Below are 16874 nucleotides of genomic sequence, written 5' to 3' on the forward strand. Positions count from 1 at the left end.
AAAATGAGGACAAATACTACATAAAACAAATTCCAATGCTTTCACTATTTGAACTACTGTTGATAATGCCAGCGAAAGAAGATAGGTCACTTATTAATCTTAAATAACTTGACATTTCAGTTTTATTAATCAAAGTCTTGTCAATTAAATAATATTTCATCATACTTTACAGATTTCAGCAGCACACAGAACTCTTAAAAGAGCCATGGAAGTTCAGACTGAGAGAATGGCAATCTGCAAAATGGACAGTGCTATTTCAGCCACTGCTGCTTTATTTACGTTTGTTCAATTGTACACTGTACAATTTTAACAATCAGAGAAGAATTTTAACAAAGAAATAAAAAAATATTTACGCTGATTTAACATTTTACAGACATCTAATCTTATACCTCTGACTATTTTACCTCTGCCATTAATAAAGGCTAAAGAATTCAGAGAAAAAGAAAAGGAAGAAAGGCAACAGAATGACTTCTGTTTATGATTTTATTAGAGATTAATGGTCTCTCTCTGTTGTACTAAACCCATTGGTAGTGAAGCAGGTAATTACTTATATTCTATTTGATATTAGACATTCCATGATAATCTACTGCTTTACTTACAGAGATAAGATCAGAAGCTCACTCTGCAGGAGCAATGCTTACAGTTTTCTGAAGGGTCTCTATTGTACTCCCTTTTTTCAGATGTGCATGGCTTTGTGTGTCAAAATTGTCCAACACATAGGAGAGGTGTGTTTCAGAAATTCAGCCCCAAGCTTTTAATGCCTCAGATCCCCTTATCTAACAGCTTTGAATTAACTTGTGTCATTTGTGTTGCAGGATGTTCTTGAGGGTATAACTGATTAAATGGCACAAAATCTAGCAGTGATGGAGCAGCTTCAAATTCAATGCCATTAAATGGATTCTCAGGCTGTCAGACTTTCTATAAAGAAACTCTGAAGGCTAGAACAGATATTCAGTAAGTTTTAAAGAAACTTTAATGTTTTCACTCTTGGTTTATAATGAAGCTATTGGAGTTGTCCCAGTTAATCATCCTTCAATTATGTAACTATTTCTCTATTTCCCCAAAACAAATTTCAGAGCTGGTAACTAACTAGTGATTATACAGGTCACGAACAAGCTGAAATGCTTTCACGGTGTTGGATTTATAGAAGATTTCCCCTTTCAGTAATTGAAAGACAAGAAATACAACTATGTGGCAATACATACATTTGTTTGAATGTGTTTGAACATGGTGTCTGTCCAGTTGAATGAACCTCATGAAATATCTATTGTTACTATCAAAGCTCAGCAAAGCTTATGCTTGTGTTAGATATTATCTCTCAGATCTCATTCTTCCTTCCTTGAGGCCCACGTTCTGACCTCACCAATGTGCATCTCTTAGGTACTTGGATTTCAAAATACCTTCACACTTCCAGGATCTCCCATATGTTGGGAGATGGTTACCTATGAGCATCCAGCAAGTCATGATGTCTCTTGCCTTGGGAAGCCTCTCCTTTGCTGTAATGCAAAAATAGATGTTTTGGCTACTGATGCAGTATTATGTCACTTTCCTCTCCCTGTGCCTCCCTTTTTTTTAACTGTGTTTTCCTTTTTTTGTCTACATACATATATAAATATATATATATATATGCTGTATGCTGTATTTTAATATGTATTTTAATTTAAATTATGACAAATGCAGGGCAGACACCTGCTGGCTGTTTTCATGTTACTTGCCACAGAAGGCTCTAGCTCCAAGCCTAGTAGTCCCAGATGGCACTGTAATAAAAACAATAAAGATAAACTCATAATTCCCCAGGGCATCAACCACAAATTCCATATGCAGGATGCACTCTCTTCCTCAGCATTGATCAGACTTTTCTGTCAAGAGAAATGCTCTGAGGAGACCAGGAATTTTCAACATTTTTATGCCTTTTCCTGAATCTACACTGTGCATAATAAGTGACAGACAAGTGTGGCTATCCACAAATTTACGTATTGAGACACACACAGAGATACACATACACACGTTTTCTGAGCCTTGGGAGTTATGGCAATTTACTGCTCCAGCCAAGGTATTCAGCTTCTGCACCACTTCGGACACTTCCCCGTGACAATATAATATGAATACCCACAAATATCTACCTATTACTGGCATATCTAATAGGAAACTGCTGAGTCCTGAAACTACCCCTCAACGGTACACCTATAGATCCATGGTGAAAATTCATTCAACATATTGCTTTACTATAAGTGAATTGTAATTAATGGATAGATCTATGTTACAGTGGGGATTACTGTAACACGTGTATAAGACAACGAGGCCCGTGGAAAAGAAATATCTATGGACTGATTCTTGCTAGATGTTTCAGAGATGTTTATTTCTCCAGCCGCATGGCCGGGGCTCTGCCGAGGAACTGCTCAACCATGGGACCCGAGGGGCCTTGCCCGCGCAAGGGAACACAAAACAACCAATGGGGAACGAGGCTGACCAGGGACAGGGAAACCCCGTGTCTCCCCCTAGGGCCCCTCTCCCAGGACCACATGGCAGGGGGGAGGGACCCCAACAGATCTACTTGCCCTGATTAAGCCATCCAAAAATACATTTGGCCATAGACTGGACTATGCACTGTAGACTGCCTTTACAGTCAATGGAGAAATAATTCTCCCCTGAACAAGGGCGCTTGTGAAATAGGGGTCCTAAAATAGATGAGATAAACTGTTCCTAATGCTCAGGGCCTGGGATGAAAAAAATTAGACACCTGAATTTAGATAACTAAAGTTAAATGAGATTGATCATTTCTGGGATTGTTGTTTGTCTGGTTTTGTCTCTCCCCTGAAGATGTGTAAGACTTCGTGCCACTATTTCCTGAATGTCAAATTGTGAGGGGGGCCTGTGGGGAGATTATGACTTTTTGTTTACCACGCTCTATGGGGAAATTGTGACTTTTTGTTTACCACTGCATGGCTAGGTTTTATAGATGATTATCAAACCTGCCTTCTCAGCCAGTTTATTTTATTTTTTTAATCTTGGCAGAGTCTTTTAATTATATCTCATCCCTAGAGCTCAGTAAAACTTCATATTCCTAATACTCTTACAAGCAGTGTTGCAATCTAACAGGTATTTAATATTGATCCTCTGTAAGGAATTTGATCTCCTTCTTCCTGTGTGATAACAAATTTAATTTTTACCCCCAAATTTTCTACTTCTATTTCTGGATAGTTATGTTATAAAACATAGGTCATCTCAATATTTCCGTCCACACCTTGATGTCCATAAATGTTGAATATCAGGGCTGAAAAAATGTTAATAATGGATAATAATCTAATACTTCATGGAGAACAGGTTGAAACACATAATTTGGAAACTTAATGGTCTTTGTAGGTCGAGACTGAGACAAAGCACACTGAAGGTCCCTGTTTATTCTGGTACATTGCCAGCACCTTCACAGATGAGTTCACAGGTTGCAGGGTTAAGGAAGGAGGACCAAAGCATTCAGGAGAGTATGGCTTTGGACTGGATATCAAGCAGGGTGTATAAGCACCATCCTGAATTAGAGAATTCAACTTTCCTGTGAATTGATTTATTCTAAAATTAATCAGAAAGAAGAAGAAATTTTTTGGAAGATAGGTCTATGAGTTCTAGTTCTTTGATTACACAAACCAAAACACTGATAGATATTATTAAATAGTGGTTTTATTGCAAAGATATTCCTTTAAATGGCCTGCATGATATGAAGAAGACTATTAATAATGAGAGAAATACAGCTTTTTTTTTTTTTTTTTTTTTTTTTTTTCCCCCAGTTCTTCAAAATAAGCTGTTTGATCATCCCTTATCATTCTGGAGCAAACAGAAGATGGTTGCAGTGACAAACTCATTTGCAACATCTAAAATTCCAGGAATATTTATTTCCACTAATAATGAACTTGTCAACTAGGTAGTCTGCAGCAGTTACAGGTAAATGCCCTTTTTCTATTGAAAATTCTAATCAATATTTGCATATTTAAGAAAAAGGTGCATGAAAGTTTAGAAATTAATGAGGAAGTTGGCAAAAAACATAACTCCAGTATGTTAGCAAAGCAATAAGTTCTCTAGCAGAATGAATAGCTTCTCTGAAATCAACTAAAACTCACTGTAACAATTTTTAATAGCTCAGTATACCCAGTGGTTTTAGGAAAATTTGAAAAGAGACTGATTCCAGTGCCCCGCTTTAAATAAATATTTAATCCATGACAGTAACTGCAGATATTTTTTCTCTGTGGAAATTCTCAAAGGAGAAAAAAACTACATTGATTCTCTTATTTATTACAAAGTGTAGTTTGTCAATTGCCATAGCCTAAAGTCTCAATTTCATGTTTTTGGATTTAGAAGTGTTTTGTATTACTCACATTATTAATTTATTAAGGTTTTGAAACTTCTCATGAAAAGTGTTTACCAAACTGGCAGTACTCTTTCTATTTCCTTACATAGTCTGTACTGTCTGCAACTCCCGAATCAAATAAGATGAGCAAGTATTCTGGTTCTAAGCACTAAATGACACATTAAAGTGCAAGTCAAATAGTAAATAAAAATAGACGGTTTTTGCCAGTTTGTGGTGCCAGACTTTAATGACATCATAAACCCATTGCTCATGCTGCATGCAGCTGCCATATCAGAAAAAAAATGCAGCCTTATAAGAAATAAGTAATTTGGGACATTTTTTCCCTGGAAAGGGCAGAAATTATGGAAAAATCACAAACTCTTTTGCCAAAATAATGACTTAGATTTTACTTTTCATTTTACAGTTGTTCCCAGAAGGCATGATTGCTAATCAGATCAACATTAAATTGAGTATCAATGTTCCCTTCCCTGGGCATTCAAAGCTCTACTATTAGCATAATTCAAATTATTAATTATTTAATTATTTATATTGCAGGAGTACTCAAGATCCCTTATCAAAATCTGGCATAAACACAGATGAGCAGAGTGTTCTTGCACAAGAAATCTTAGGTAAGTTTTATGAAGAAAGAATAATGACTATGGAAACTTGTTCCTAGAATTTGAGAAACACAATGACTTTCTGGTTTTTTTCTAGACTTAAATTTCTGTCCAAGTGCAGTCAGCTAAAGTTCAGTCCAGCTTATCATTCTTCCTTATTTGTCTTGCAACGACTACCTTTGGCATGTCTAGGATTAAAATGATCACAGCAAACGTCAAAGTTAAACTGAAAGGCCTTTAACAATTTGGATCCTGCGGCAGATGAAAAAATTCTGTCTTACATTCATTCAGGCAAATAATATTTTCCAGGGTAACCAAGGGAAGATAAATTTGGTCTATGCAAAGAGTAAATTTCAGTGAAATTTAACGTAATAGAAATATGGTATGATAATTATTATTATCTTCACTGAATAATTCTAGAAGACATTGACCCCTGAAATACATTCTTTTCTGAGATGAATAGGATGATTTTGTCTCACCTATCATGGAGAAATTGATTGTACTTTTAGAACAAAAGCTATGATCTTAATTGACTATCATTTTAAGATAAGGTACAGCTCAGTCCTAAAATACTTAGCAAAGTTTTATTTTTCATTGAAAATAAACTTTTTGAGTATCCAAACTTAGTATCCAATACTAAGTTTGTAACTGGTTAAATAAGTCACTCACCTATGAAGATGGATTAGTAGAGTACACTGAGTAACTCAATATTGTTTATATATTGCACTTGTCATAAAAATCTACTGTTTAACACACATGTAACATCACAATTTTTCATGTCTCTACCTAATTCATAACACCCCTAGTGATTTCTTTAGCCCAAAATGTGAACTGAAAATATATTTCATTTCTTTTCCAGTGATTGCTGAAACCAGGTCTAATCTTCTCCTCCTCAGATTTTTAAAGTGAAAAATAGGACCACAAATAGAGCCATCAGCCAATGGAGAGGGACTAGAAGTGAAGGAAAGGAAGAACTGCTGGTGTTCTCGAAATGTCCTTCTGTAACAAAGCTAAAGTACCTTAGCAAGGTGGCATATTACACTACCAGGGCAATTCCAGAGATTTGCACTACCTAATTACAAGATATTTCCTTGTTGAGTGAGGACATCCAGAATGGTCAAGACGGACCTCTTTCCCTGTAAGTAGAGGTGAAGGACCTTGGCTTAGTCACCCTTTAGGGACCTAACAGCAGTACTTTACGAAGGGCTGATCAAGAAGATGGATCCGGGGTCTTCACAGAAGTGCATGGTGGGAGGAAGAAAGGCAGTGGGCACAAGCGGAAAGAAGGGAACTGAAACATAATGAAAAGCGTTCTCCCAATGAAAAGAATAAAACAGTGGCACAGGCTGCCCAGAGAGGTTGGATGTTATATATCTTTGATATTTTCAATACCAGAATGGACAAGCTCTGGACAACCTGGTCTGAACTCACATCTGACCCTGCTTGAGCAGGAGATTGGACCAGAGACCTCCTGAGGCCTCTTCCAGACTGAATTATCTTGTGGTTCTATGATTCTGTGATGACACATGCAGATATTAGAAACAATATGGAATTTATCAAATCTAAAACACCTTAAAACTCAGATAAATACTTCAATCCTAAATATCATGTGCAGACTTGTTTAACAGCTACTTCAGGGCATCTTGGGCTTAGTTTCTCTGCCTGACATGGCTGTGGCACTACGCAGATATATTATGTAGATTTAACTATTATCTGACATTTTTATACATTCAATGAGACATTATTCTAAATACAAAAGGCAACTAAACTTCAAAGAAAATGATTTACAAGAGAGGAACAAATATAGTTAGCTAGATATATGTATTAGTAAAAAAGTTTATATCACTTAGAAGCACAGGCTGTATATAATATGGATGTTTGTGTTCTTTATGGCCTACATAAAGTTAAGTTTGTTTGGGTATCTTAGCTAAGTATTTGCATATACTGACATTTTAGATTTTTTAAAGTGCTGGTTTTATATAATAATTTCTTTTTATGTATTTTAAACTACATTTATATACCACTGTTTCTTCTAGATTTAAAATATGGATTTTAGCTCTTCCATTTAAATTATTCTAAGAGCTAAGGAAGACATTATTGCAGTATTGCTTTAAGCATTTGCTTGCTAACAGAAGGCTGTAAGAGGCCAACATGCATTTGGTACAATTGTGAAATACTTATAGAATGCATCTGTCTCAGCTATTAACCATATGAGATTGGTTCAGCAGAGATTGCTGAAAAGGTGCATATTGATTGCTTAGCTCTGCTGTCAAAGGAGTACAATGCACAGTATTATAATGGATGCAGATTACAGTGATTGTTGTTGAACAAGAAACTTTTGAGAGGTTCTATTTATTTCAAATGCTTTAAAAAAAGCAATTTGAATGAGCCAAAACACAGGTATTTTCCCTAAATTGCTTTCAGTGTTCCTGTTTTTAATAGATTTTATTTCACAAAGTTCTGGCTAGTGGGCTGGTAATGACTTCTGTACAGAATGGCAACTATGTTTTTGTGCGATAAAGCCACAAACAATGTATTCAACTTAATTGATAATAAAATTCAGTATTTTTTCAATAACTCCTCCTTCACTATCCCACATTTCAACAAGATTTTATTTAAGGTAGCACTAAACCATATATTTTCGTAATGTAATTAAACGGTAAATGTTAATGTAATGCTAATTATAACAGGCCCAACTTTTTATCAAGCAGTTGGAAAGAGACAGTTCTAAATATGTTTAACATTTGGGTTGTGCTTTGAACACTTCTAACTTATTGGAATATAATATGAAACATTATGTACCTCGGCCTCATTACACTGGGGGTTCAGAACTGACAACTAGCTCCACATGAGTTTCCATGCCTATGTAGAAGAAAAAAGAAAGGTATTTTTTTAGAATTAAAATGTGGAAACTTTCAAGAAAAAATAGTATCTTTTCCACTGTATGTTTTCCATGTCCACACATGCAAAAATTTGCCTTTATCTAAGGAATGTTTGGTTGACTTGACGTTCTTTCCTAAAAATCTTGATAAAAAAGTAATTAACCAAGCTACTACGTTAAATTAATTGTCTTCTTTAACCAGAGCTGTAGCAAAGGAAGCAAGATGGGGTCGCACCAGAAACATCCTATTGATAGGAGCACTAAGAAAAAAATATGTTTCACCAGTACTTCTCCCTTTGCACTGGCAACCACAAAGAAGGAAAGCTAATCTGTAGTGATAGCACAAGCAGGACAAAGTAATGTTTGCTCCTGGAAAGAAACCAAAGAAAAAGAGGAGAAAATCTGAGGAGATGAACATCTTTCCACAGTGGCTTTTTTACATTAATTTGCTAAGAAGTGAAGTTGGATTATGGTTTTATTTGGCACAACTTATCAACCTTGTTGAATTCTGACACAGTACCAGTACTCCTTCAGCTTTCTGGAGTATCCCTCATAACCCAATATTTACTTCAGTGTTTCAGAGGTCCAGCAAGACTGAAGACTTCTAGCAATGAGTGAGCTAGGTCTGATGGTTTAAAAAATACCCCTTTTTTTTGTAAATTGCAGCTTTGTGTTTAGATTAATGATTAGTAAAAGAACAGATAGACTTTCTTATCTCACTTTCATTAGCTTCATACCCAACTTATTATTTTTACTCAAATACATGTTGATTATATTTGGCTTCTTTGCATCATTTTTTAATATATAAATTTAAAATGTATTCAGAATGTGATTTTTGTATACTTATATGGTGTACAACTTTGACAAAGTTTATTTTACTCTTAATGTACTTTTTGAAGCTCATAGGCCTTAGATCAACAGACTGCCTTTTACTCTGCTTCTTTTATCTTCCTTTAAATACTCTGTATTTTATACTCCCATACTTATTTGTTAATTTTTATGTCCTCTCTTTTCCATTTTCTCCCTATTGCTTTTCATTGACAATTGCTGTCCTTTCTACTGCCACTGAGCTGCAAAGGACTTTTAGAAAAAAATAGCTCAGTAAGGCAATGCAGTTTTCTATCTATTAGAGAAATTCTTTTTCATATCCACTTCACTCAAAATTTTCCACATACCATTTTGTTGGTATTCACAATTTTCTTTGGATGTTGGAAGCTTTTCTGAAGCACTAAATATACCTTTAGCTGGTTGGAACCATCTTTATTTTTGTCTTCTGACCATAATCATATCATCATCATTGATGTCTAGGCTGCCACTAAGTTCCATGAAGGGATTAGTTAATTTTTGCTCATTAAGATACTGAAATTAACTTTAGAATTTTAACAGCAAAGTGCACTCATATAGCATATCCTGTGAGGCTAGAAAGAAAAACTTTTTTCTTGTTTGTCTCCTCTAAAAAAGAAACAAGTAAATTTCATCATACTAGTTATGATAAAATGTGGGCCAAGGACCAGCTCTGAGCCTGCACAGAATACTGTGTATACTGTACCTATTTTTAGTTGAATATTATTCATTGAATACATTATTTAGAAAATGTTGCTGGTTTTCAATGAATAATTTATTCAGTTTTGTTGCTATCTTAGACCAGCTTTAATTATAACTCACAGTGCAGTGCTGAAGCAAAGAGAGATGAAAAATGATAAGCCCAACTATTGCTAGGATATCTAGAGACTTAGGGCATTAAATATCATCCATCTAAGCTGAAATCAAAATCCTGATATTTTCAACTTGCGTATATTCTCTCTTGTCACTTGTAAGTATTTTTGGTTTACTCTCGTTCTCCTTTTTTCCCCTTCCTCCCTGCTTTCTGTCAATTTTTGCTTCCAATTTTGCCTAAATGTCTGTTCTGTCCTTCCTGTCTCTTTTGTTTTTCACCACTCACCTACCCCTGTCAACAAGCCCTCATTTTTGATATAGATTAGGGTAGTCCAGCAGACCTCTTGAGAGTAAATGGATCCTTCATAAAACACTTCTAAATTTATTAATTTTTCTCTGCTGATTCAGCTCAGTGGAGTAAATCTACAGGAAAACATTTCTGGGAGACATTTTTTTTCCCTTGTAGGCTTGTGGTAAATGAAAACGATTCTATGACCAGTGTATTTTAATAGTTCCCATATGAAACCATCATCTGCTCTTGTCCATCATTTAACCAGACTAAAACAGTGCCATAGTAAATTGACTGAGTTAGTCTGGCAACATCCATAAATGTAAATTCATAGAGGAGAGAAAGAAATGCAAATCAATCCATATCCATGTGCCAATCTTCAGGCAAGCTGTGAAGACAACTATTCTGAAGCAAGTACATATAGAAAACAGGACAGGCTGATGTCATCCATGTCAAGCAGTAATCTATGTAACTGATGACGTATTGACATTGGAAAACAGCTTAGATAGTTGGTGCAATATTAGAAATCATTAAAAATTACAAGAGAATAGGAATGCCTGTGAACCAGAAGAAATTCTTGATTCATCAGAGTGCTCTTAAATGGACTTCTGGGCAACATCCTAATGCTGATGTGAGCCGTTCTGCTGCAATGACCCAAAACCAGAAAGACGAAGAAAAGACCCTGGGCACCAAGCATAGCATTTTAAAAATACTCATATTTGAAAAGTTTTCAAATGTGGACAGGGAGCTACTACAAAAAACTTCTGCAGATCTTGTTCTTGGACTCAATAGAATGGAATTTGTAAAGTGACATTTCTCCGTGCTGGAAACGTTTCATGCTAGATTGTTCTTATGCAGGAATAATATAGGAGAACTCAAAAGGAATGCCTACCTAGCTCAGGTTCCTGGGCACTGCAAGAATGCAAATAATAACAATAATAGTAATTACATAAAAACTAGACAGCCAAAAGGCTGTTCTCTCGTGGTTCCAAGAGAAAACCATAGAGGTGGTTCTTCTGGAGACTCTGTCACTAGTCAGAACATTTAAATATGGTTGCATCTGGAACTTAAAAAGTACCAGCAGCAGCACATGATTTTCCAATCTCTTAACATCTGCAATTTAATGCATCAGAAAGCAAAAGAACAAGGGTAACAGTCGGGTATCTGTTATATGTTTAAAGTCTGCCAATAATGTAGCATATGAAAGTGGGCCTATAAGAAAAACTTGTTTGATTAAAATGAAACAAATGTTTAATTTCCCCTCTCTGATTAAACAGTTATTTGCAAGAGCAGTGAGCATAAAAACATACATGTAGATATGAATATATACATATTGAGAGACACAACAATTTTATTGTACAACACTTATAAATAGATTTGAGAAACTCAAGATATATAAGAAACCCTCTCCAAGAAAAGGCTGTTTAACACTACAAACTCTGACTATTCCAAAATGTAATACTTGTTTTTTCTAGAAAGCAGTTTTTAAAAAATCCTCTGCATTTCTATTTCTTGTCCTGAAAACCTGACCTACTGATACAGCATATTGCTAGCATATCTCTGTTTCTTCATCAACATATTTTCGACAAAAAATATATAAACTAATGTTCTTGGAAGACTTCACCCCATTTCAGAAAGTCTCCACAGAGATAGGAAAATTGAAATGGTTACATAGAAATTAAAATAAAAATGTATGAGTTTAGACAGCTATTTTCCACATATCTTCCTTATTTCCTAACTTGTTGGCAAGGCTATCATATAAGCCATGCTCTAGTAACTTTACAAAAATAAATCACAAACTGTGCCTATTTTAATTATGACATCTGTTCTGCAGCAGGGTATTATATAGGTCAATAACAGCAGCATGGCTTGGTGTCACAACTGGATTTGTATCACAAATATAATCACCGATAATTTATTAATGGATTCTCTACAATAATTTTCTGATATTGCTTTTCAGCCTAAAAACAAGACAAATACTCTTGTCCATCCAAGCATTATTCTATATGCAATCAGCATACTTTTCATAGTACATAATTGAAAAAGTAATCATGAGCTCCCCAACCCATGTCCCACAATTATATAAAAAGATTTTCCCCTATTAAATGGTATTATATTTAAAATTATTAGCAATTTATCAGACTCTGCAATAAAGTAGAAAAAATACAGTACCTTGAACACTAGTTTTCTCAAAGATAAGTAAATGCCTACATATCAAGCATTCTTCAGCTGTACAGATGCAGTTGAGAACACGAGATAAAAATAAATCTACTTTAATAGATGTAATATGAGACCTCAGGTAGGTTTTTGAATAATATTCGAGTACCTGTATCATCTGTTAGGAAAGCTGCAGTGCAGGCATGTAGCTTTTAAATGGAAAGCCAAAATCACAGATGAAGAGTAGGACAGAAAATGATAACAGTCCTTTCCTAGCTCCCTCACCAACTGGCTGTTGAATTTTATAGGTAGATTAAGTCATGGAAGATTAAGATAGAAGCTTTGCTCAGAGCACCTACCAGGCAAGAGAAAGCAAAATACAGCACTCCATTTAAAACAATGTACTTTGTAAAACCAGAAAAGCTGATTGGCAAAGCAATCATCTTTAAAATGTCCCTGAAGATTATAAATAAAACTATTATATTTTATACTGGAGCTCCGTGGTATGATGACAACCCATTAACTCAATCAGAATAACGACAGGAGGGCCATCAGAATGATAAAGCCGTTGTAATGAAATGCAGACAAAGATTAAAAAGAATTAAAAGTGACAAGTAAAATCCATTAAACGACAGCCTTTAGCTACTGTAATCAAAGGATTATTACTTTTCTTGTCAATTAACAGCTGTGTGTCTATTTTTTCATGCAACACAAAAGACTATGCCAAGTGTCAAAAAATCATTATTAATAAGGGGCCTTTATTTTTGTTTATTTGGTTTGTGCAAGTACATTGCAAGATCTCCAAATGAACCATGTACACAATTTTAGAAGCCATAACACACAATTAACAACAGCATTCTGTGCTATTATTGCCCTTAAAACTGAGTCTTACTGAAGGAAGAAAGCAATTACAAATGGAATCAATTGCAAGTGTGTTAATCAATGTCTTTAACTTATGTAAAATATTAGAAACATACACATGCAGAAGTACTCTATGTTTTTCATTCTTTGATATTATTTTGCCTACACTTTGCCACAATATTTCACATGGCAGGACATTCCACCAATGTTGGATTTTGCACATTGCATAGGTGAATTAATTTTCTGTTCATTAACCTTGAAAATAGTTAAGAGTAAAAAATAAAAACTAAAAAATTTTAAGGGGAAATTAAATTCTTGAGCACAACAGATAAACCTGCACCTTTGTTTGGAAAAAAAACGTGTGATCCACAAGTCAGCACAGATTCCATTGCATAAACATAGAAAATTTCATTACAAAGTCTTTTACTATTAATAGTAGACAATTAATACAGTTAATAACACTAATAATGCTACCAGATGAGGCCAGAGAAGAGATCACAGTAAAAATGTTTTCCATCTTTTTTATATTTATAATATCTGGCTGTCATCTGTATTGTTTCCATTGTCTTTAGCAAATTGCCTCTACTTTGTGCTGCTTCCAATTGCTCTAAGTACTTTCAGAACTGGCAAAATTATGTTGTAGTTCCATACCTAAACACCTATGTCCTTTTCTCAGACAGATTATGGAAGTTTTTAGTCATTTATCCAGATTTTTTTCAGCACTACAACTTTAAATAGATGAATGAATGGCCAAGCTGATTAATCTTCTACTAATTCTGCATTTCTGAAACAAGCAAAATAGTTTGCAATACTTTGTAGCGATTAAGAGAGAAAATTAAGATGCCATAACATTTCAATTACATCCACTTCAATCTACCATGATGAAACAAGAGTAATCATGAACATCACCCCAATCCACATCTGCACTCTAAAATGTCAGGGTACTTTGTTCTCCCCGTACTTATCAAAGAACACAAGTTTCTTGAGGGCTGATAGACTCCAGGCAGAATTATGCACGATCACATCAATTGGAAGATTGATAGTTGCTCCTGTGAGAGGCATCTGATAAAGTAAATATTTTCTTTTGATGCAAAATTGGCTTACTAAAGGGAAGACAGAAATGGCATTTTCACCACACAAGGATTTTTTTTTGGTCAAACAGCATTACCTAAGGAATACTGTGTCTTCTGTGTTAAAAACTATGTTTCTGAGATCCAGTACAGGTAAGAACCCTAATCTTTTCTTACTAAATCCTATAAATATGCCTCAGATTCAGATGTATGCAGATTATCAGTGAGTCATAAAATTAAATTTTAGGTAAATCAATAATTCAGATGCTTCAGTTGTCCTCTATATTTGTAATTTAAAGAACTATTGAAAGGAACTTTGTATTGTATTGAAACAGGTGATGGAATTCTGCTTCTTTACATGCTATTTAAATGCAGGATGGGAATTTGTCAGTTCAGAATTATAGGAAAAATATCTGCATGACACTAGAAATAATAAATTTATTTTTGCTGAAATGCTTAATAAAATATTTTCTATGATATAATATGAACAAAAAAAAGCTTTTTTAATCCTTATCATCTGCCAGCAAGCAAAAAGAAAAAAATCTGACGTTTCTCTGAATTATTATTTTCTCCTACTTCACCTAAGAAGCAAAGGGAAAGAAGGAATGGTATAAATTCAAGTAAGATTCCTGAGGGAGTTCTGTCTTTTATTCTCACTTTAATCACATCATCCATGTCTAATACTGTCAGTCAGCAATGTTATATTTTTTCCTGTTTTCCTGTACATTATCTCCCAAATTCTCCTTTCCTGGGTTGTTTAAAGTGTTCTGCTTGCTCTATTCTTGGACAGGAGTTATTTTCTGTGTCTGACTGATTTTACCGTATAATGCCATGACCTTTGGAAAGTTTTTTCCCCTCTTTGAGTCTATTCTCACAGCTGCTTTAGAGAGGTCTGTTCATAGTCTTTTCAGGCTGCCTAGAAAAGCTTGTTCATCAGCATTCAAATCTCTGGAGACAAACACAGTCGGCACAGTTCTGGTAAGAAACACATCTCTTAGCTGTGTGACGTTTCACAGACAAATACTACAGAGACTTTTCCATACACTACACAGAGCAAGTAGATAGTACAGTATCAAAGATGTGTGTTCCAGTAGCTTCTGAAGATACTTTTGTAGAATGAAACACTTTGTAGCTTCTCTTTCTCGTATCTAGGTATGTCAACTTTCCCTAGTGTGTCGCACTTCCTTTCAGAACAATGGCAAGGATGAGTGTTCTCTGACAGTTATAAAATGATGTGTAATTGAACTAAAGTGTGGGATAGAATGTGAGAATGTGAACAACATGGATATTAATAAAGTCTAGCTATGCCTAGTTGCTGCAAAATATTGACATTATTTTCCATTTTGTAGGACCAGCCTTTCTACCAGTTCCAAAGTTATTCATATCAGAACATTTTTCACTACTCCATCTGAAATTTCTTATTCCTAATCCTAAAAGAAACTGTTGGAATATCATATGGACACTGAGGGCAAAGAAGATTTTTAGTTCCAGTCTTCCAGTGATGGAAGTTACTTGGTCTTTTGCTACAATTGCAATGGCAGTAAGATCAGATCATAGTTGTGAATTATTTTCTATGAAGCCTGAGGAATTGGAAATGTCTGCGAATGGCACTAGTAAGAGTTCAGTCTCACAAGGAGAACAATTTGATTTCATTTTTTTTTCCTTTATTTTTTTCTGGAATTCACTTAATAGCCATCATCTAATATGGATGGATGGATTTGTTGACCTTCCATCACATCAGTTTTCATGCATCAAAACATACTCTATTGTTTTAATATAGAGTTGCATGACATTTTTTGCCCTACCAGAAATTTGACTAATGTCAATGACAAATCTTTTTATATTTATTGTGCCAGATGTTTTTATTTGACAGACAATTTGCTCCTTGTCTTTGTTTTACCTCAGAAGGATTAAAGTTTCTATTTATAAAGGGGGTTTTATAGATTATGTTTTTTCTTACTTAATAAGTTTGTGTGCCATTTTGTAGGTCAGATGCCTACTAAATCCTAACCAAACTCTTTCAGAAACCTGGTCTCTTAAGGACATATTCAGGCCAATGAAACACAAAATTTCTTCAGACACTACCACATTATATTTACTGGGTGGTCTTTCTTTGTGTATTTCAAAACATTTTCCCTTTCTCTAGCAGAAAAAAAAATAAGGGCATGCAATAAGAGAGGAAAAAAGCTCGGCATATAAACCACTGATGGTTTATAAATGTAATGAAAGGTTTAAATTTACACTGAAAATCTGGATCAATAATTATTTATGCATTCATCATTGTCCACTCAAATTGCCCTTCTTCAGCACTTCAAACATATCTTAAATACAAACATTCTTATTCTACTCAGCAAGGCAATCTACAGAACAATCTACATGTAAAGTGCTGAAGGGTGTTCATCTCTAACAGCAATCAGATTGCACCTGGTCTACATGTACACTCTGCAAGAAGTGTTTTGGATTATAAAGTTGAACTTCTGTGAAAGGGACTTGCTCTTACTTTCAGCCACTTGCTGTTCGGAAAGGAGTTGGGGACACCAGTAGCAATCAGGCTGTTGGGTGATTTCCCCACTAGACAGTTTCCAAACTAGACAAACTTACTGAATACTGCAAAATCTGTTTTATTCCAAGCAATGAGGACCCTGTAGGCTGCAGTCCCTCACACAGATGAAACTGTTGGTTGATGACTGGACTTTGTGGATGTCAGAATGAGATCCTTTACTTGGAGCACTTTTACTGCCTTCTACCGAATCACTTGACAATGCTCATTGTCATCCACTTCTCAGATTCTTTTCTTTTGAAGTGTCATATTTTTTACACAGAAGGTGAGAAATTAAACCTTGTCCAGTCTTTCACAAATTTTAAGTGTCCAATTTTGCTTGACAAGATATTTTTTCCTGCTGTTTCATTGCAACTCAAAGTGAAACACGTGTCCAAGGTCCACAAACAGCTGACACAGAAGCAAAATATCTTTAACGGCTTTGGATCCATTCAATATCTAGCC

The 16874-nt window shown here is 35.0% G+C and overlaps 1 protein-coding gene across 3 annotated transcripts in view; it reads right to left on the minus strand.

Moving 5' to 3' along the window:
- The window catches only part of ZNF804B (zinc finger protein 804B), a 241008-nt gene that overhangs the window by 58221 nt on the left and 165913 nt on the right, over positions 1-16874 (minus strand). The window contains exon 1 of one of the 3 annotated variants that reach the window (XM_048306298.1): positions 12109-12213. The exons of the other annotated variants lie outside the window; for them this stretch is intronic. Within the exon in view, the coding sequence (XP_048162255.1) occupies positions 12109-12117 (9 nt within the window). The 5' untranslated portion in view covers positions 12118-12213. Of the gene's footprint in view, positions 1-12108; positions 12214-16874 lie in introns of those variants that run through there. 3 annotated transcript variants of the gene reach the window in all.

The sequence above is a fragment of the Corvus hawaiiensis genome, chromosome 1 (genome assembly GCF_020740725.1).
Source record: "Corvus hawaiiensis isolate bCorHaw1 chromosome 1, bCorHaw1.pri.cur, whole genome shotgun sequence".
NCBI classification, from domain to species: domain Eukaryota; kingdom Metazoa; phylum Chordata; class Aves; order Passeriformes; family Corvidae; genus Corvus; species Corvus hawaiiensis.